Source organism: Polypterus senegalus, chromosome 4, assembly GCF_016835505.1.
Source record: "Polypterus senegalus isolate Bchr_013 chromosome 4, ASM1683550v1, whole genome shotgun sequence".
Classification (NCBI taxonomy): domain Eukaryota; kingdom Metazoa; phylum Chordata; class Cladistia; order Polypteriformes; family Polypteridae; genus Polypterus; species Polypterus senegalus.
In genome coordinates, this window is record NC_053157.1 from 189,044,009 (window position 1) to 189,067,035 (window position 23,027).

General features: G+C 37.0%; 1 protein-coding gene across 2 annotated transcripts in view; it reads right to left on the reverse strand.

The window, feature by feature from the left end:
• The window catches only part of rnf103 (ring finger protein 103), a 44,366-nt gene extending 37,314 nt beyond the window's left edge, over nt 1-7,052 (reverse strand). The window contains exons 1-2 of one of the 2 annotated variants that reach the window (XM_039751801.1): nt 6,331-7,033; nt 2,110-2,249 (exon numbers count right to left, since the gene is read on the reverse strand). In XM_039751801.1, the coding sequence (XP_039607735.1) occupies nt 2,110-2,249; nt 6,331-6,556 (366 nt within the window). In that variant the 5' untranslated portion in view covers nt 6,557-7,033. Of the gene's footprint in view, nt 1-2,109; nt 2,250-6,330 lie in introns of both variants that reach the window. The other variant, XM_039751798.1, reaches the window with a different exon arrangement.
• Between the last annotated feature and the right edge of the window lie 15,975 nt (nt 7,053-23,027).

Below are 23,027 nucleotides of genomic sequence, written 5' to 3' on the forward strand. Positions count from 1 at the left end.
ATGAAGAACACTGTACTGGACATCTTCTTAAACCATAAGACAGAATTGCAAGCAATTTAATTTTGTTGTACTTCAATTAGAAGTATATTTTCCTAAATCAAACAGTGAGAGATACCAGAATTGCTAAATCACCAATGTACTGTAACTTGGCATACTAAACTGATTTTAAGGATTTTTTTTTTTTTTTTAAATAGCTGTTGATATTTTGTAATCTGACAAAATTTGTGTCAGATGAGATTACTGCAGAAGTGGTTATTTTGAACAGCCTTAATAATCAAGCAGTGGCCAAGACAAAATGAATGTTCATGAATGACAAATACATGAGGACATCATCTAATTAATATTGTCCACAATATAAAAAATAATCTACAGTTTAAAATATTTTTATATATAAAAAAAAGAGATAAAAGGCAATTTCTTGATTCAGAAATTTAGCTAATACCCAAAACACATGGGATGCTTAACTGTGGCATTATAACAACAAGCCAGAGTAGTATGAAGTTTAGTTGTATGGGGGTGGGAATATACACCTGAAGTTCCAGGATGTACGAACAAATTAGTTTACAAATACTATGGTAGACAATATTGCATTTATAGTGAAGCCAGTACAGAGGTACAGACAATTTAACTTGCTATCCACCTAGTTAAAATAATTTGTACAATCTATGACAAGAACTAAAAAAAATGTTGAGGTTGAAATCAAATGCTTGTTTTTGTTCACTCTTTAAAAAAAATGCTTTAAGCACAGTATTTTGCATAGTGCAGAGAAAAAAATGTATTTTATTGCAGTCTCAACTGTAGGTTTCAGTTAACACAATGCGAAAATTACAATATATGAATAAGTGAAAAAAGCAATGCATTTCCCCAAGGAGGTGTAAGGTACATAAAAAGGATCCCAGGTAAAAGTAATAGAGGGAATAACTTTATAGGGGATAAAATCATTTTCATTTAATTAAATTCACATTTAGCTATTAACTTTCTCTTTTTTTCAAATAATTCAAGGGAATAAATGGATATTAATTGTGACATACAATAAATAATTTAAGTATACTAGGGGGCTTTGCTTTGCTCGCCAACCCCCCTGCCCGGCTATGCACCAGCAACTTTGCGTCTATGCGGCTTGCATATGTGGATTTCATACTACTTTTCCCTGATGGCAACACGAATTAAGACGTTCTACAAATCTCCAACTTAAAGTTTAAAGCCAAACAATATCTACATACTTCTCTCATATCACCTTTGTCCATATATTCAATCTCTTTTTACTTTTACCTTTTCATCAATATCAGATTGAATTTTGATTCAGTGTTTGGAATTACATCGTCACAACACAATGTATAACTGCCCGTGAGTGAATGTCATTTCTTTCTCCCTACAACAAACTGTGCCCGATCATAGCATTCACACAAAAGAGAAATGATTGAACCATTTGCGTGGTTGTAAATGTTATAGGTATGGGCATTGTCATCTACTCTTTGTCTTTTATTTCTGGCCTCGGGCATGGTTAACTCTCTTGACACAAAGTCTTGTCTCGCGGGACGTGAAAGTATCTCTCGAAGAAAGTCACGTCTCGTCTTTCTTCCCAAGATTTTTTTCATTATAAAAGAGACAAACAGATTTCTTAACAATAACTGTCCCCTCACCTAAATATCCTGCTGTGCTGCATTTTGACCCCCTACTTCTTTCATAGGTTTTAATGGCTTTAGATATTTCTGAAATATGACTGCCTTCAAAGTATCCAACATAATTAATAACATTAGAATAATGAAAACACAATAGTGGTTATTGTTCTCTACAGTTATATTCTTGGTACTGTAAAATTTCTACATTGAAATAAATGACTTTTATTACTCTTGAAATGTAGGCATTTAGTATCAATATTGTCGATGGAAACTAAAATGTCATTGATATGGGGCTGTAATAAAAAGTAATGCATAAAGTTTCAAGGTGTTTTGCCTGAAAATGTACACTCGTTCTTAATGGAAATCATGGATTTTCCTCAGAAAACCAGCACTATGTGCCATTTCGCTTTATAATAAAAGCTGATATTATAAAATACACATATTAGTCCAGTTAGCTTGAAGGATGAACTAACTATTCAATATTTACCTGCACCAACCAAATTCCATCTTTAGTGTCTTCAACTAATTCATAGAAGTGCATTTCACCACTGAAGGTAGTGCTGGAAACAGTCTCTGAGACTTCCTCATTCTTCAAGGCAGAATAAAGTTCCCCTTCCATAAGATCACCTGAAAGAAAACATATTAAGTTATCAATTTTTAAAGAATTTATTTTTATTATTCTAATATGCTGTTATTTATCACTGGCAATATGTTTAAATACTAAAATAATTATGAAATGTCACATTCTTAAAGGCAGTCTGTCTCTGAATATTAATACTGTATTGAAGACACCGTTATTAAAACCACGTAAAATAAATTCAAGGCTAGGTAAGAATAAGAGCACTAAACACCAGAAACCTAATCTTGACAGAGTTTTATGTAATATACAACTACACAAAAATCCATGTTTAGTAAAATGTGGCATAAAGAGGCACCTATCAGCGAAATATTTATATATTTGGTATATAGGAGGAAATTTACGTACCAAGTGGAACTCACATAGACACAAGCAGAACACACTAACTCAGTACTGAGGCAATGTGTACTTTCATTCAAAATAAGGTCCCTCATTTATAAGTAATTAATAAAAATTAAATTAGATGGCCTTGGTATTTGTGAAGTTGAAGTTAAAATATTATGCTGTAATTTGGTCAATACACTTGTTTTGTTGACTAAAGCTATATTTAGCCATCTCACACAAGACTGTCTCTCCACTTAAGGCATATTATGGAGGTTAAAACGAAATAACAGGGTAGTAGTCAACAAGTGAAAGAGAAGCCTTACAACTCACCAAATCTCTAACCCTCAAAGGGGAAAAGATTTCTACACATCAATTTAAACCATGAGGCTGGAAAATCCTTTCTTTAAGTTATGCATAAAATGCTTTCATAAAATACAGATACAAATACAGATATGTCTGACTAGAAAGAAAATGACATTTTGGAAGAGCATGTGAACACCAGTAATATGTCTAGTCAACATCTAGTCAGTAGAGCACCAACCTAGACTGAAGTCATTGCACATAACAATGTGGCTTTATCTAAATTGATGGCATAAAAAAAACTGTGAGCACAGCTTGAAAGTTTTCACTTGGCCAAATAACCATGCTTTAATTTTCAACTCATTAATAAGTTACATTTCTAGTTAAAGATCAAATGACAAGCAGCATATACTGTAGACTGAAGATGCCTAGAAAATGTTGCAACAACAAAGATTTTTCCTTTGAAACTCTGATAACTATATAAATATGAAGGGTGATGCAAATGTGCTCCTAGCTTAAACATACTTTGAAGCATGACTGGTGTGTTCTTTTCACTTAACCTTTTATTGTAGAAAGTTGTGTAAAACAAAAACCGTGTGTGTGTTGATACCTGGCTTGAAAAAAGTATTGTATCTGTCACAATGAAAGGCAGCCAATGAAGCAAGTAATATGATAAAAAGCAGGCAACGTACCAAATGGTATACAACTGTAGAACAAGGATTTTATTTAACAGCAATACACTCCATAATCTACACTTTTTAAAATCTTTGTATTAGCCACAACCTGTCTGTTATAGTTTATTTCCTGTTTTCTTTACCACTCCTTGCCAAACAGTAAAGCCCTAACTAAGAGATACAAAAATCAGTGGGGGATTCTTACATGCTTATTCTCATTACCTTGTGAGAATAGCTTAGGGAAACTAAAATCCCCTGTGCATCTGCTCATTACAGATATAAAATTGAGGTCTTGAATCCAAAAACTGAAAAAATCATTCTTACTCTAAAAGTACGAAATGGGAATACCACCAATCTGTCACTTTTTCCCTCAATGAAACATGAGTTTCAAAGGTCAAGGGATAAATTTGTAATAGCTTTTTAAATATCCTAGTGAATTATTGCTTTGCCTCAGATCTCCTTTTCTTTTTCTACCTGGCTAATTGAATAACTTGGAAAAACAAAAAAATAAAACACAATGTCCTAAAATATAATTTTATCTAAGGCTATCACAATGATGACAACTAATTAGAAAACAAACTCAAAGGTCACTACTCCACTGATAAAGGCAATAATGATTTTTAAATCAAAACTATACTGATTAAATCAGACAAACAGAAATGTAATTTTACTGTGAAATATGCCTTTTATGAAACTACACTTGTACAGTTTTAAAGAAAATGTTCTAGGGGTACATGGTACAGTACTGTACTACAGTATAATCAATTTAAATCTCACTTTCTCAATCAGCAATGCTGGATACTTAATTAAATGTTGCTCATGTCCGATACATTCTGTTTATTTAACTCAAGTCTGTGGTATTTGTCAGTTCAGAAATGGCTATCAACTTTCCAGGCATATGCAGTTGCTTGGATAGGTCTCACTTTGCTACACTACATACTTATATTTATGTAAAAAGAGCTTTCTTTCAGAAAAGAGAACTAAAACATAGTATATCTAAAAGAACTTAAGAAACCTGACAAATGATAGGAGATTGTTTAGCTAATAGCTAAGCTAGCTGTCCCAATAGCTCATCCAGATACTTCTTAAAGGTTATTGAAGTTTCTGCTTCAACAACAGATCTTATTCGTTGGTTTCAGATGTGTGTTTAAGAATTTTGAAGATCACTTGGCGGTTCTCCTCTGCACAGCTTCAAAAGCTGCTATGTCTTTTTTGTAGTGATGACCAGAACTGCACACAATACAATCTCACTTGTGCATTTTAGTTCAAGAATACAATTCCCATGATATATTTTCAACTGTTTTAGGATATAATCTAACATTTTGCCTTTTTAAAAAAGTCTGCATACTGTTTAGATGATGAAAATGTGTCTGTCAGCATATACCCCTAAAAGCCTTTCCAGAGGTTGCTTCCTTAAGTCCCTATGTCTTTATGAAAGTATTATCTCTACTGAACCCAATATAGTTTGGTTTTAGTTTAAATGCCCTATGAATAAAACTAATGAAAACACAAAACAAAACAAAAAAAAATAGATAAGACTGGCCAGTAAATGAAAGAACCAAATAAGATGATAAAAACAACACTGAGCAACACTTGGAGCAAGATGTGTCCCAGTCTGGCCGAAGTGCTAGGTAGGCCAATTCGTACACACACGCTACACCAATAACTTTGGCAATTTACCACATCTTTGAAGTAGAAGCAAAAGCTGCGTAGAATTAGTCATCTTAAACAGATTTATTTATATGCTTGTGAGGTACATTAAACTTACATTAGGAAATAAAAGCCATTCGACCTTCAAAACGTAATGATTTTGTCAAAGGAGTGCTGCTAAGCTTGTGCCTCCCCGCGACCCTACTTAGGATAAGTGAGTTTGGAAGGTGAACAGATGAATCTTGCTTAAGCATTACTATCAACTAACAAAGTAACTGGTAGCAAATAAAAGATTGTCTGTGTAAATTTGATGAGTGGGCTGAGAAGATAAACTTATCCGATATGAAGTAACACATCAAAAAAGAAAATTAAAAATCCCCTCTCTAGGCATTAAAACCTGATTAATCTAGAAAACTATAACAAAGCTAAAGTATGATCATAAAGAGAAGACTGTAGGCAGCATTGTTGGATCGGAATTTGTTTACGAATTTGCATCCATTTCCCTATCCACTGCAGGGTCGCTGAAGCATCAGCCGCAAGGCAGGAACAGGGTGTCAGTCCATCGATGAGTGAAAACACATACCCACTCACACACGGGCTAATTCCCTTAACCTGCAAATAGAACTCATTTTTGATAACTTGCATATTTCACCTTTCTACTGTCAAAATCTGACATAATTCTAAAACTAGCATACACATCATTTGTTTATTTCTTTAACTGGTTCTCTGGCAGGTGAAATAATTTGCTAAAATCTATACAGAGAGATCACATGTCAAGAACCGAAAATTTTACACCGTACGCCCATTAAAATTCAAAAGATGACAAAAGACATGCATATAGTCTACCGATACAGACTGATGGATCGATACTCACGATAAATAAAAGACTGCAATAATTTTAAAACAATATGTTTGAGTGTATTCATTTCTAAAAGGGGACACTGCAATAGTAAAACAGAAAAACGACTCAGATGTCACACACCCAAATGAGAGCTGCAAGCTGTCAACAGCAAACGAAAACTTTTCTCGCCAGTGAGACCGAGTCGTGGTACTCCCCTATAATGTGAAACACAAACCCGGCAACAGGGAATCCCTTGGAAACTAGGATATTAAAACAACTCACCTGATTTGTCCACCAAATCCGTGACATCCTTTTTCTCTGGTAGCCCCGAATAGCTCAAGCCCCGACACTCCAAAATGGTTTTTAGTTTTTTGAAGCTCAGGGTCACCGGGTCCACCAACTGGGTAGCAAAGATCCCTGTTTCGTACCAGACAATGGCTTCAAAAAAACGAGCCAAAACAAAGAGTAGCAGAAAATACAACAACAGGAAAAAAAGCTTTAGCCACATTTTCGCTTAATTTAAATAATATATTTGAACACGTCTGAAGTTCCGATTTGCAGCGCTGCAGTAGTTTCCGGGTCTTAACAACAGCACTCCAATGAAAACCTCGGATCAAATCCCCGTCTCATTGGGCCCTTTCCACTCGTTTTTTCCACGCGGTTTCCTCTCAACGTGTTTTATCCTCCCTATTTCACATTTCCAAGAAAATCAGGGTAGCCTGACCTTTGCACTATGCGCATAACGACGAGGCCCGCTGAGGCCAAACGTACTGTGTCCCTACAGTCCACCATATACGGAGTTACCTAGAAACAGAAGCGCACACAGAAATTTATCCAAATATATATATTCATGTATACACATGAAGTATATCCTCCATTTTTCGCTTTGTTGCAGATGTTATCCAAGACTGTTTTCTGCCAGCACAACAAAAAAGCTGTGTTGCGGATCCTCTCTGTCTGAATCAGCTGGTGTGCATAACAAAGTGACGTCACTCGACTGGTGTTGGTCTCGTCGACAGAGTAGGCGCATCAAAGAGTTCTACGGAAAGCCGTTCCAGAAGAAAAGGACGTATTCTTAAACGCGTTTCAAAATCATTGCTGAATACCATATAGTTCAGGCAAAATGTGTTACCTTGAACCAGTTACACCTTAGCAACGTGAGTTTTTAGCTGAAAATGTCTGCTTTATAAAATGGGGTTATAATATGTTTAAGACCATGATCCCTTAGCTGTCTTGTTGAAAAGCGTTTTCTCTGGCTCACATTGCACTCTGGGTAAGTCATTTTTAATATTATACAATTAATGAGAGGGGGGACTTTGGCAAAAAAAATGCAATGTAGAGGATGTGTGGTGGCCTTACACAAAAGAGCCTCTGGAGGTTTAGTGGGAATATTGTCAGAAATTAACATTAATATGAAGATTAGCATTTCCACTTAATCCCATTAAGGGTCACAATGGGCCAGAGCCTTATATTGGTATTGCTGGGTGCAAGACATTTATGAGCCCTTGACAGAGTTGAAGCATGCTAAACAGCATCAATGCTTGAAATGTGCTATATTAATTAATTATTATTATTACCAAAACAATTCACCCAATTACCATTCTGAGTATGTATGTTTGTATTGTCCATGAGTGCAATCTTTTGCAGTCCACTAGCTGATGGATGACCTGAGAGCATTTAAAGGTAGTTGTCAAAACCCTGCTTGAGTGCTTCTAATGCTCCTGCTGTTACTGGCACAATTCTTGTCTTGATATTACACATCCAGCTGATCTTGGTGTCTAGGTACTTGCACTTGCTGAACTTCTCTGGCTCATTCAGCAAGACACTTACGTCATCTGGAACAGCTATATTGTTCAGCAGGAATGCTCCCTATTTCTTCTTGTGCATCACTTTTTCAGGACAGTATTGTCTGGTCATTAAATACGGACATGTCCCACCTAATGGTGGTGGCAGATTACCTTGTCTGGGATGTGCTGTTAGCCCTTGATATGTCAGGCACTTGTATCTCCAGATGATGGCACAAATCCCAATAGATATAACCGGCTATTTTGTAGTGTCTGTATATTCAGATGGTGTGAGCGTAGTGCAACCAGCAACTATGTGACTCACATGCTCCTCTGCTTTGCTGCATATCCTGCACTTTCTTTTGATTCCCTGCTTCAGGATGTTCTTCTGATGGTCTGATGGTCCTAGGGTTGAGTGCCTGATCTTGCACTATGATTATCAGACTTTCTGATTCACCTTTGAGACCTTTGAGACCAGAACTGTGCAGCCATGCCATGAATGCTTCTTTCTCGACTGTTGATCTGACGAAATCTTGGAAGAATTGTCCATGCAGTGGCTTACTCATTAGCAGTTTTATATACTCTTGCTCAATGCAGGACTCAAGCTAGTTTCTGACATTATTATTATTATTATTATTATTATCAAAGCAAGTTATTTACAAAGATTTTTTTGTATGATCTGTGTAATTCCAGCATTAAATATTGCTAGAATTTAAAGCCATTTATTGTCTTTGATAAACTGGAATATACTTTACTGAATGTAAATAGATAATAAAAGAAAAAGCAAAACACTCAAACACACAAAATTAATTCTTAAAAATCCCTTTCAAAGTCTATATTGGGTTTATAATAGTACATTTCTTTTCCATTCTTCTACAGAGTACAGGTTAGTTAAGGGACTAAACAAAATTAGCAGACATCTAGAAATGAGCTAATGTCATTACAAGAGCCAGTGTCACAGAACTGTAAGATTCTGCTTTTTCCACACCTACTAGGTGCATTTCTTTAATTGTAACTAGGGAGCTTTGCCCCCTGCTCGCTTCGATCGCCAACCCCCGTTTTTGTTTTTCAGGATACACACTTTTAAGATTTTTTTCTTTGAGTTATTGCTATTTCATTAGTTTCAGTTTTATTTCAGAACTTCTGTAAAAACAATATTTGTAATCTTTCGAGTCCCAATGTGCTGAATCTTTTTATTGAGTCAGTGACACATGTGTTTAATGACTTTGTACCCTAATTCAGGATGGGTTTCTCTGTTTAGAATTTCAGCACAGACAAAACGATCTACATCATCAGCAGTTAATCATTTTTTTGCAAAATAACCAATAAATGCATTTGAGGTAAACTCTGTTCTTGAAATTCTCTGACTTAAACTTCAAAGCCTTACAATATTTACATACCTCTGACATATCACCTATGTCCATATATTCGATCTCTATTCGCCTTTTCGTTATTTCTCTGAGTAATAATTTCTCTTTCTTTGTGCTAATGCGATGTTTACTTTCTTTATTTTGACACTGTAGTTTTTTTCTGCTTTCATATTCTGTATCTTGCTCTGCATGTGTTTCACCCCTACCTTTTTTTGAGTCTTTTGAACTCCAGTTTTCATTTTCTCTAAACTACTCTGAATTTGTTTGGCCCCCTTGTGTTTTAACCTCTTTATGACGTTTTACTTTGATTTCTACTCTGTCTTTTATTTCTGACCTCTCTTTGTCCTGCTTTTGTTTCAATGATACCTGGTCCGTGGTGATTATTTTCTCTTTTTCAAGTAATAATTTCCATTTGTTTGCGCTACTGCAATCTTTACTTTCTATTTTTTATACTTTCTAATTTTCCTACTTTCATATTCTTTAACTTTCTCCACATGTGTATCGCGCCTTATTTTTTTTTTGAGCCTTTCGAATTCCACTGCTTTCATAATCTCTAACCTGCTCTGCATGTGTATAGCACCAACGTCCAGATTGGACGAGCTTTTTTTTCAATACAACTTGTTCCTGGCTGATAATTACTTTCCTTATTTTCTGAATTTGCACCTTGATTATTTCTTTTTTTTTTCTCTCCAACACTTTTGAGTCTCTTTTCTCCGCACTGCTTTCGTCTTCGCTTAGTTGTCAATGTTTCATTTATAACGTACTGTCCTTATACACTTTATATGCGCTGAGAGCCCTGGATCTGTGTATGCTCAAAGTCAAAAAACACCTGAGTGTGTTGCTGCCCATGGTCTTATTTGATACTGGTTGTAAGTAGGGCGTGTCTTGCAAGAATCTCATGTTCTACTCCATCGTGAGACAGTCCTGGGTCAATCTCTTGGCACAAAGTCTCATGTTTAAGGTCCCCGCGAGACACTCCGTGGCCAACTGTTTCGTCTCGCGGGTCCTTTAAGTGCCTTCTATGATCTTCATGTGAAGATCACATCTCATCGCCCTAGTGTTTCTCTCCAGGATTTTTTTTTTATAATAGAGAGACATCAGACTGCTCCTACAAGATGGCCTCTCCTTATTAAACATTAGCCTCTGTACAGGTAACCGTTGAAGGCAGACACCCTTCTCTTGCTCCTTCACATAATTTCACTCTCTCCTTTAGAATACACTATATTTAGTACTTGAAAAGTTTTCAGTTTTAAGAACTCTAGAATATTTGCATCCAGCCTGAACCATAACTAGATATTTAACTAGAACTAACAAGTATAACAATATAACTTCAGTTCTCCAATCACTTCACTGAGTTTTAATTAAACTAAAGACTGATTTGAAAATCTAATTACATCATTGAATTCTAAGTTGAAAGCTGATTTTAATATCACCTTTTTCACATAAACATCATCCCTTACAGAACAAATTAATGCTTATACTGCAGGGGATACAATTCAATCTCAAGATGCAGACCTATTCAAATGTCTGTGAATAAATAAGTACAGGAGGCAGATCCTTTAGCTGTAGAACTGTTTAACAATCTGCCTACTAGAGAGGAGATACATCGGTCTCATCATTTAAATTAAGTCTGAAGACTGATCGTTTTACCATAGCATACTGTTATTTGTAGTAATTAACATTATCAAGCCATTATCAGGACCTTTTCTTCATGGCGTCTCTTGGTGAACTTGGTCTGCCTTGAATTAGAGTCATCACATGTGATATACGTGGACTCAGACATCTTCTTTACATAGTTAAATGGGGTTGTTTGGCAACAGAACATTTCTTTTCATAGTGTGGCTGGCTTAGGACAGTTTGAATTTGACCTTAAAACCAGCCTGTAAGTTGTGATCAAAATGTTTTGAGACTGTCCTACTTTATTAAGTGAGACACCAGTGTCCTAATGATAAATAGAGTTGTAGACAGTGTTTGGAGATTTTTAGGTAAGAAATTTCAAGGTCAGCTAGTTGTACTCACTAATCAATGATGCCGGAGAAAGGCGATGTGTTGCAGATTAATTATCACATACAAGTAAGAATTTCACTGGACTGTAAACGTGACATTAATTACCCATTTAAACATTGTAGATGCCCTAGAGGATTGATGAGCCCAGGACGCAGATGGATCCGTCGCCCGGCCAGAGTGCGATAACTGAAGGATGAAGTAAGTGCAGGCAACACCTGGCCGGGATGCCTTATTATTCCCAACCTGAGTGGGATGCTCGAAGGCTACTGACAAGAAAGGTAAACTTGAAATTAACTGAATTTAAAAAGAGCTGAAGCATATAACTATGAAAGAGAGGCTTTGTACATAATTAATAAATTAGCATATCTAAAAATGTCTTAGAAAGTGTCAAAAGACAAGTCATCTGAGGCACATCTGCTGATCTGATGACTCTCTAACAACTAGAAAATGCACAAAGACTCGTAGGAAATATTATTTGAGTAAGGGTCACACTTTTGAAAGGCTGGGAATTGCAATTGTAAGATCACATTAGAAAGTGGTGACCTAGTTATTAGTTATAGCACTTCTAATTAAAGGCCTAATTTGAAATTCCTTGAGGATTCCTGTATTCATTTATTTGTTCATTCATCTTTTTGTTTATTTCTTGAATCGGCTGATTCAAGCACATTTTCACATTGAAACAAAGCCTTCTCGGCAGTAAAGAACACATTCACACACACACAGAGCAGATTTAGATTCATCATCTGAACTAACATGGACATTTGTGGCATGTGGGAGGATAACAGAGCTTTAAATGGGCTGCTAATAAAATTAGCTTTACACACAGTTATTGTTTTTTCCTATCATGGTTATTTGGTACAGGTGGCCAATAGTCCCTGACAAGCACAGGCCAGTCAAAAGTCTATCCAAGGGATATAGGCAGGTGGAAAGAGGGACACCTTCCCTGTTTAGTTTGCATAAAAGAATGAAGACAGGAGACATTTGGATCTGCAGCCCACCTTCAAATACCCTTGGGGGAACACAAATACAGTAGTGATATTATAATACAGTTAATATGCAGAATGCCTTGTACTGTACAGTATTTGCAATGCAGTGTCAAAATCTAATTATCTAACTGTTGTGCAAAATACTTTAGATATAATATCTTAATATCTTGGTGTCTTTTTTATTTTATTTAAATGTTTATTATCGAATGACATAACCATGACTAATATGACTGTTGATTCCAAACATTGGGCAGGTAGTTTAGATATAACCCCATCCAATAATAATTAATGATATGCTTAAAAAAATACTGTGAAGTGGGGGAATAACACAGCCCAGAAATGCGAAAATTTGCGACACCAGACTGCCACAAAATGAAAACAAACACAATGCACAACGGTGGAATCTTGTCAAAAAACTTCAAACAGAAAGAAAATAGCCTGAGTAGACAAAGGATAGCCGTTCTTCAGTGGGTTTTTCTTGGTCAGGATGGAGCTCCGTTCAGCAGTCGGCACAGTTCAACAGTAGATGCCTGAGCTTTGTAAGCACTCTGACGAGAATGAGCAGAGTCAGTTGAACCTCGCCGGGTGTTTTCTCTGAGCTGTGGAGGGAAAGGCAAACAACATGATTAACTACAATGTGCCTTCTTGTCTTGGGATGGTACAACATACCTCTGATGAGCCCAGAACATGCTTCTTTGACACGCATGTGTGACAAATGATGGTATGTGACTATAAATGATAGTTAGAACATGGAGCACACTGTATCAAGATTTGAAAACAAAATATTACTACTTGTGTTCACACAAGAAACACTGCATTTTTAATGACTAATTTGGCATGACTACATTTACACAAATCAAAATATCAATGTCTTCCTGTTTTTATCTGTATTTTTATTCTGACAGAGCTAATTAAGTAATACTGGTAAGGGAAAAATACAAGCTAGTTATAAAATGAAAACACATCTAAAACAGCCCTCAGTTGTGAAAAGAAATCATTTCCTGTGTTGTTTGCAGGTTTCTCCTCACCTTGCATTCATAGTCTGTGATGCACCGTGTACATCTTTAAATGGAGAAGCTGACCACTCCAAGATGGCGGGTCTATTAACAAGCCTGGCAGAAGGAAATGTGGCATCTACTGTATGTGTGTATGTGACCACCCCTGTAACAGTGTACAAAGAACCTATAAAATGTTGGCTTCCATAAAAAAAAAAATTACACCAGATTTTTAACTCTGTCAAAATAAATTAAAAAGTACACATCAAAAATCAACTCAGCAGTCCAAAAAAACTTAAATTGCATGTAGATTATTCCAAATAAAGGACTGAAAAATGTGGAAAAACTCTGGATGGTTTGCACTGCAAAAATTCATATGCAAAAATAGACAAAAAACTTTAAATGGGAGTTGTGTTGCTTTTTGTCCAATGGGGTAAGCAAAATTTACTTGACAAAATTTCTTAAAGTAATCTAAATAATTGTAAATACAACAATCAGTAATTCTTACAATAAGGAAAACAATACTTAATATCATGATATAAATATTTCATTTTTTGCAGTGTGATAACTTCCAACAAGAGAGCTCTCAAGTCTTAAACCATGAAGACAAAACAGACAGTGGCAGGAGGGTGTTGCAGCTGCCTCCATTTTTTTTACTATGTAAAATATTGTAACAACCCGGCAGCAAGCGCTGGCGGAGTGACGCCTCATGGGTAATTTATGTAAATAGTTTGTGGGGAATTTATGGGTAATTTATAAAAAGCTTATTGTATGTCGAAATTTACGTATTGTCAATTGTGTTGTAAATAATGGTGTGTCTGTATTTAATTGGTTGGGTGGGTTTGGGTCATCGCCGTCCGGGGGTTATTTATTTGCAAAAAGTACCAATTTATTGAAATGTGTCTTCGTGCGTGACCTTGGCAATGGCCGAGCAATAATGTTGAGCTTTTGTTTCTGACTATCTTCTGTAATAAAAAGATACAACAGGACAGAGCTGTTTTATTGCTAAGATTTAATCTAAGCAAACTACCGAGACACTCGGAGTCGTGCGGTGTATGGGGCACGAGTGTTCTCTTTCTTAAAGAGCTGGGTGCAGTTGCGTGCATAACGCTGGCAATCCGCTAGCCGACAGCTTCGGAGAGGTGCACGGCAGAGTTCGGCTCGAAATCTTTAAAGACTCCTCCACGGGTCGCTACAATATATATCTACTATATAGTAAGACAAGGTCTGTGAGTCTAGTCCCTCAGAGCAATCTGACTGGTAAGTTGGGCTTTGGTGATGTGGTGAAAAGGAAGTACGTGTGTGAGACACACGAAGAGGAGGAAAGGTGCATGCTGAGAGAGTCACTTTCAAAGACAAAAGGTATAAAATGGCATAGGAGGTGAGAAAGGTGCCTCGAAGATAATGACAGAGGCTGAGAAGCAGGCTTTACAGAAACACACTTGAGAAAGGAAGCACAGGTGGAGAGAAGTTTAGACACACACAAATACAGTAAGAAGGTCCTGAAAGTACACATAGGACAAGAGGCAGCAAATATTTTGAAATTATTCAACAGGTACTGCAACTAGTATTATTTAAAACATTTGCCCTTTAAGTGATGTAAGTCCATATATAATGTTTTCCTCACTCTTTATCACAGTGGCCAGAATATTCTAATGTCTGCAGCTATAATTTTGTGTTATAATTTCTCTTTGGATGTTTATATTTCTATAGGCCTTGTTCTTCAGTTCATATAGTATTTTATATTCCCAGTAATAGCTAAAGTACTCGCATATGAATATATAAACGCAAGCTAAATCTAGGCATAAAATATTGAAATACAGCAAATAAATCACACATATGTCTGCAAAACATTTAAAGCCAGCACTGTAAAAAATGTCAGTGAACTTAATGGTAAAAATATGGTAAATGGTGAAAGTAAAATATGTTTTCTGAAAAAAAGGAAAGTTACCTTAAGTTCTACTTAAAATTAACTTTAATCTACTTAAAAATTGCTGTTGTATAACTTTCCAGCAAAACATTTCTTTCAATGCCTTCAAATCAGAAACTTTGTTAAACAGAACCTGCCCGATTTCCCTCATTTCCAATCCTCCTCTATGCTTGAAAAAATATTGATCAGTCTTAAGGCATTTCTGCAATATATAAAACCATTTTACAGTCTCTCCCTTTCAAAGATCCAAGAGGTCACTGGGAAAAGGATGTCTCACTTAGCATCTCAGAAAAGGAGTGGAAGGTAGCAATGCAGAGAATTCACTCGAGCTCCATATGCAGAAAGCATACAATTATTCAACTCAAAATTATATATTTAGCACATCTGTCTTGCTTAAAATTGTCCAAAATGTTTCCAGGGCAAAATCCAACCTGCGAACGTGGCAATCAAGTTCCAGCCTCACTGGGTCACATATTTTGGGCCTGCACCAAATTAACATCATTCTGGACCAAAATCTTTAAATGCCTTTCAGACAGCCTTGGCGTCACAATCCCTCTTAACCCACTAACAGCAGTGTTTGGTGTTCTTCCAGATGGGCTTAAAGTGGAGAAGGACAAACAAACTGTGATTGCCTTCACTACACTATTGGCACGCAGACTTATTTTGCTAAACTGGAAGAGTCCTAACTCTCCTATTCTAAGTCAGTGGGTAACTGATGTTATGTACTATTTGAAACTGGAAAAAATCAAATTCGCACTTAGAGGATCGGTGCAGAATTTTTTTAAAACCTGGCAGGATCTAATCAATAATATTTTAGAATAAGCTTTTAAAGCACTGAGGAAGCAGATTCTCTCCCCTTTTTTCTTATCCATTTATCTTTATTTACTTATTAATTAATTTATTTACTTATTTTTACTAGCTTTAAGTTTTACTCTGCTGGCCTAGCTCTCTTTCTCATGGCCATTGTCTTAGAGATGCAGCTGCCTAAACCTCTAACCTCGAGGTATGTGTGTGCAACAGGGAATTATTCATTAGAGCAGCCCAGTATCTTATGTGTGGGTCTTCCCGATTCCAACTTACTGGTAGGAATCAATCGATAAACAGGTCTCAGACACCTGCACAGGATAAGGAGTAATGTTGTATACTGTAGTTTCAATCAGATGATGGACATAAGGTCAGGTGATGGGCATTAGGTAATAGTGAAGACCTGCCAAGTGGGCATGATGAGCAAGACAAAGCACTATTCTCATTAAGCTAGGAAATACTATTGGAACTAATTGGAGGCAGGTCCAAGGCCACAAGGTGATTGGGAGTCAGATGAGGATGAGTAATGGGTTTTATGATAAGAATTGTAAAAAAAAGTATGGTCCACCCATTGCTGTATGTGCTCCGTACAATAAAGCTTGATTCTGCTGCCTGTCCTGATACTCTGAGTAGCTTCTTTGGGGCTGAGGGTGGCCATGCTGCCTAATCTGCTTCTACATGTGCTGAAGGTTTTTTGAGGTTTTGGAAGCTGATTTATGGTGGGTTGTATTCGATAAGGTGGCACGCCTGTAGGAAACCATACACCACAAAAGCAAACTTTACTTTTTTACCAGACAATGTGTCATAACTTCCTTAAACATTGAATTCTTTTCAATGTATATAGTTAAATGATAACATATTTGCTATTGGTTATTGTTACTTTACTGATGCAAACTATGCACTATATTTTCTAATGGTTTAATGATTGGCATATTTATTATAGTGCATAGATTTCAGGCTATGGTTAAACGTTCACTTCTATTGTGTTGTAAAGAAATAAACTCTTATTTACTACAAGGTTACACTGTAGACCTAAAAATATTGTCACCTTCTTTTTTACAGTAAAATCACGACAATAACAGCTGTCAGTTTTTTACTGTAAATGTAACATTTTTTTACAGTGTAGATTACAGTGATCTACTACTATGGATTACATACTGTACATCTACAGTATATGGACACTGAGGGAACAAACAAACTCCCATGTAGACCATGAGTGGACTGAGAATTAAACCAAGGTTGCTGGAGTTGTGAACCAGCAATTTTACTGTCTGTGCCACAGTGTTTCCATGTGTGGTAAAGAGTAAGTGAATATGAAAGCATATTCAGTATGTGTAAAACATTAGATATTCATTTCAAATAATTCAAAAAAAAATTCAAATTTATGAAACACTATAATTGTAGTCATGAATTTTAATAAAAGTGAGATGTACATTCATGATGGCAACACATTCTGACAAACATGGGATAAAAATGGAATTTTAAAAATGATTGTTTATCTTATTTCCATTGATTTCTAAATTTTCCCAATCTTCCTAATACATTTGTAACATTTTGGGAAGACAGAACAGAAATATTCTAGTAACAAGTCAAAGAAGAAAACACATTAACAAACCACAATTCAATAAAAATTAAATACAATAATATGTTCCAAACACAATTTATAAAACTCAGTACAAGGAGCTATGTGGCAGGAGATCCCCTCCTAAACTGGTTCTTCATATCGTAGAATACTTACATAAAATACTTACATCACTTTACAATTACATTAATGAATTCTTGCCAAATTCTGAAAAATTCTGAACTGGTCCTTGCAGGAAAATTCAATTTTTTTTTCACTTTCTCACTGAGTTATAGAATGTGGTTTGGGATTCTCTTAGTTGAGCAAATTAGTTTTCATGCTGTTTGTTGCAAGGTAAAACAACAGATTTTTAACAGCACAACGTTATCCCATGTGGTATTGCACCAAACATTGCTGTTGAAACATTACGGGTAATTTTAGCTTTAAGATGTTTTGAGAGATTGCTTGCCCAAAGTTGCATTCCCCAAATGCAACATACAAATGTGGCCACTTGATGACTTTGCTCACAGGTTGGATTTTGCCCTGGGTTAATTTTAGACAATTTTAGAGCAGAAATATGTAAACAATTAACAAGTTTCAGTTGATTAAGGAACACCTGGCACATATCGAATACTGAATGAATGTTTAGATACTTTATGCGTAACTGGCCAATTTCAAGCCTGCCATACTCATGAAAATGCACATCTCTCTATTATTATAAAAAAAAAATCCTGGGATGAGACGGGACATTTTAGTGTGGAATGAAACCTGACTTTTTCAGAGAGATACTTTCACACCCTGCGAGACGAGACTTTGTGCCAAGAGATTTAACCACGTCTGGGGCCAGAAATGAAAGAGAAAGAGTAGATGACAAAGTAGAACATCGTAAAGAATTTAAAAACATTGGTGCGACACTCATGAAGAGCAGGTTAGAGATAATGAAAGTACTAAAATTCGAAAGTATCAAAATAATGATAGTAAAGATCGCATTAGCGCAAAAAAATGGAAATTATTACTCTTTTAAATAATCGAACAGCGAAAAGAGTACAAATATATTGTTCAGATTTAAACTTTAAGTCGGAGACTTGTAGATCGCCTAATTCGCGTTTCCATCAGGGAAAAGTAGTGCTTCTTGAAGAGGCGTATCTGCGAGAATTAAAAGATTTGCTGTTTGGTGAAAGTGAGATCCACATGTGTGAGCGGCAGAGACGTGAAGTGGCTGGCACGTAGCGCAGGCTGGGGGGGCTGGCGAGTGAAGTGAGCAGGAGATAAAGCCCCCTAGTTTAATAAAGTATACTAGTTCAAAGTAGGAAGCATTAAGGGATTGCTGTTATGTTCAGTTATCCATCCATCCTCTTCCGCTTATCCGAGGTCGGGTCGCGGGGGCAGCAGCTTAAGCAGAGAGGCCCAGACTTCCCTCTCCCCGGCCACTTCTTTCAGCTCTTTTGGGAGAATCCCAAGGCGTTCCCAGGCCAGCCGGGAGACATAGTCCCTCCAGCGTGTCCTGGGTCTTCCCCGGGGCCTCCTCCCGGTTGGACGTGCCCGGAACACCTCACCAGGGAGGCGTCCAGGAGGCATCCTGATCAGATGCCTGAGCCACCTCATCTGACTCCTCTCGATACGAAGGAGCAGCGGCTCTACTCTGAGCCCCTCCCGGATGACTGAGCTTCTCACCCTATCTTTAAGGGAAAGCCCAAACACCCTGTGGAGGAAACTCATTTCATTTCCCCTCCTTGAACCGTCACCTTATCGTGGTGGAGGGGTTTGCGTGTCCCAGTGATCCTAGGAGCTATTTTGTCTGGGGCTTTATGCCCCTGGTAGGGCCACCCAAGGCAAACTGGTCCTAGGTGAGGGATGAGACAAAGAGCGGTTCAACAAACCTCTAATGAAGAATAAAAACCTTGGACGACGTTTTCCCTTGCCTGGACGCGGGTCACCGGGGCCCCCCTCTGGAGCCAGGCCTGGAGGTGGGGCTCGATGGCAAGCGCCTGGTGGCTGGGCCTGCACCCATGGGGCTCGGCCGGGCACAGCCCGAAGAGGTAACGTGGGTCCTCCTCCCCATGGGCTCACCACCTATGGGAGGGGCCAAGGAGGTTGGGTGCAGTGTGAGTTGGGTGGTGGCCGAAAGCGGGACCTTGGCGGTCTGATCCTCGGCTACAGAAACTGGCTCTTGGGACGTGTTCAGTTATTATAGAGTTTATATTATACGGCTTTACTTATACTATTTACTGACATTTTTCTAATGTTGCCTGTGTATTTCACATCATTTGCATGTTTAGAAACATAAATGCTGTATGGTTTAAGAATAATTTACTATTAGTGCAATATACTTGAGAATACTCTGAGCCTGTATACAAAAATAAACTGATTAAATGAATTTTGGAATTTTATATGGCACTAGACATTAAGCCTGTTACAATAACGGGTGCTAGAACTGTAGTGCATAAACATTAGTAGGAACAGTCTATATTAAATGGCAAGGGACCCTGACCCCATTCTGTTTCTTGTCTTAATTTTTTATTTTTGTCAAAAATATTTTTGCAAGAAGCCTAAAGTAAAATAATAATAAAAAATAAAATAGAAATGTATGACAATACAGTAAGTATAATTAATATTGCCTTAGTGTAAACCTTTGTAACAATCTGTAATACACAATATCTGAATTTTCTATTTTTTTACCTCATGAAATTTTTCTATAAAATTTCATTATCCTTCTATATAAAAGCGGTCGGGATTGTCCTTCCATCCCGTGAGTGCTAGGCAGGCGTGGAGTTTCACACATGCCCCGTCCATTTTGCAGTGCACGATGGGATTTGTAGTTTTGTTTTTCCAGGTAAAAGATGATTTTCTACTCCAGACTGTGCGACATCTTCTTCTTCTTTCTTATTATATAAAAGCGGTCGGGATTGTCCTGCCGTCCCATGAGTGGAAAGCGTAGCGGTCTGATTTGTATCTCAGAATGGATGAATAGTAATTTTCTCAAGTTAAATAAAGAGAAAACTGAAATCTTAGTGATCAGCAATAATGGATACAATGAGGCTATTAGAAATAAACTGGATACATTAGGATTAAAAGTCAAGACGGAGGTAAAAAGCTTAGTTGACTGTAATCTGAATTTTAAATCACATATTAATCAGATCATTAGGACAGCATTTTTTCACTTAAGAAACATAGCAAAAGTTAGACCTCTTATATCACTGAAAGATGCTGAGAAACTAGTTCACGCATTTGTTTTCAGTCGACTAGATTACTGTAACGCACTCCTCTCAGGACTACCCAAAAAAGATATAAATCGTTTGCAACTAGTGCAGAATGCAGCTGCTAGAATCCTAACTAGGAAAAGAAAATCCAAACACATTTCTCCAGTTTTAATGTCACTACACTGGTTACCTGTGTCATTCAGGATTGACTTTAAAATTCTGCTTATGGTTTATAAATCCTTAAATAATCTCGCCCCATCTTATATATCGGAATGTCTGACACCTTATATTCCAAATCGTAACCTCAGATCCTCAAATGTTTGTCTCCTTAGAATTCCAAGAACAAAACTTAAAAGAAGTGGTGAGGCGGCCTTCTGCTGCTATGCACCTAAAATCTGGAATAGCCTGCCAATAGGAATTCGCCAGGCTGATACAGTAGAGCACTTTAAAACACTGCTGAAACCACATTACTTTAACATGGCCTTTTATAACTTCATTTTAATCTTAATTTAACTTAATCCTGATTCTCTATATGTTCAATTTCCTCAAAATAACTATTCATGGTGGCTCTAAAATCGGTACTGACACCTACTCTCTTTCTGTTTCTTTTTCCGGTTTCTTTGTGGTGGTGGCCTGCACCACCTCCACCTACTCAAAGCTTCATGATGCTCCAACAATGATGGACGGATTAAAAGGCAGAAGTCTACGTGACCATCATCATCATCAAGCCCTTCCGTGAGAATCCTAAATCCAAAGAGGACTGTTTCATTTATGTTAGGTAGAATGCCCAGAGGGACTGGGCGGTCTCATGGTCTGGAATCCCTACAGATTTTATTTTTTCTCCAGCTGTCTGGAGTTTTTTTTGTTTTTTCTGTCCCCTGGCCATTGAACCTTACTCTTATTCGATGTTAATTAATGTTGATTTATTTTGTTTTATAATTGTGTCTTTCATTTTTCTATTCTTTAATATGTAAAGCACTTTGAGCTACTGTTTGTATGAAAATGTGCTATATAAATAAATGTTGTTGTTGTATTCCGCTTATCACAGACTTACTACTTGCAGCTTGCGGTACGAAGCGACATGATGTGAGCAGAGTTCTGGTGCTCTCATCGTTCCCTTGCTTTTGTGCGCGATGCGCTGGAAAAATAGACAAAATGATGTCTTTGGAAATAATTAATGTTGATGGAGTACAAATGCCTCACCGCGTAGTAAATATCAGGGGGGTTTAAAAGGGCGACCTCAATATAGAAAAAAAGTTTAAATTTCATCAAAAAAATAACACAAAATACGTGTATTAAAGTAATACCGCTCAAATGCAATATAACCAAATTAATGAGTTTGTATAAAATATCAAATTGATCTACAGTACATATTGAATTGCCTTAAGAAGTGGTCAACTTAAAAGTCAGTCGCCTTAAAAGCCGGGTCAGCCTATTTCATACAAACAGTAGCTCAAAGTGCTTTACATATTAAAGAATAGAAAAATGAAAGACATTATATAAAAAATAAATCAACATTAACATCGAATAAGAGTAAGGTTCAATGGCCAGGGGGGACAGAAAAAACAAAAAAACTCCAGACGGCTGGAGAAAAATAAAATCTGTAGGGATTCCAGACCATGAGACCGCCCAGTCCCTCTGGGCATTCTACCTAACATAAATGAAACAGTCCTCTTTGGATTTAGGATTCTCACGGAAGGGCTTGATGATGATGATGGTCACGTAGACTTCTTCCTTTTAATCCGTCCATCATTGTTGGAGCATCATGAAGCTTTGAGTAGGTGGAGGTGGCGCAGGCCACCACCACAAAGAAACCGGAAAAAGAAACAGAAAAGAGAGTAGGGGTCAGTACCGATTTTAGAGCCACCATGAATAGTTGTTATGATGAATTGAACATACAGAGTATCAGGATTAAGTTAAATTACGATTAAAATGAAGTTATAAAAAGGCCATGTTAAAGTAATGTGTTTTCAGCAGTGTTTTAAAGTGCTCTACTGTATCAGCCTGGCGAATTCCTATTGGCAGGCTATTCCAGATTTTAGGTGCATAACAGCAGAAGGCCGCCTCACCACTTCTTTTAAGTTTTGTTCTTGGAATTCTAAGGAGACACTCATTTGAGGATCTGAGGTTACGATTTGGAATATAAGGTGTCAGACATTCCGATATATAAGATGGGGCGAGATTATTTAAGGCTTTATAAACCATAAGCAGAATTTTAAAGTCAATCCTGAATGACACAGGTAACCAGTGTAGTGACATCAAAACTGGAGTAATGTGTTCTGATTTTCTTTTCCTAGTTAGGATTCTAGCAGCTGCATTCTGCACTAGTTGCAAACGATTTA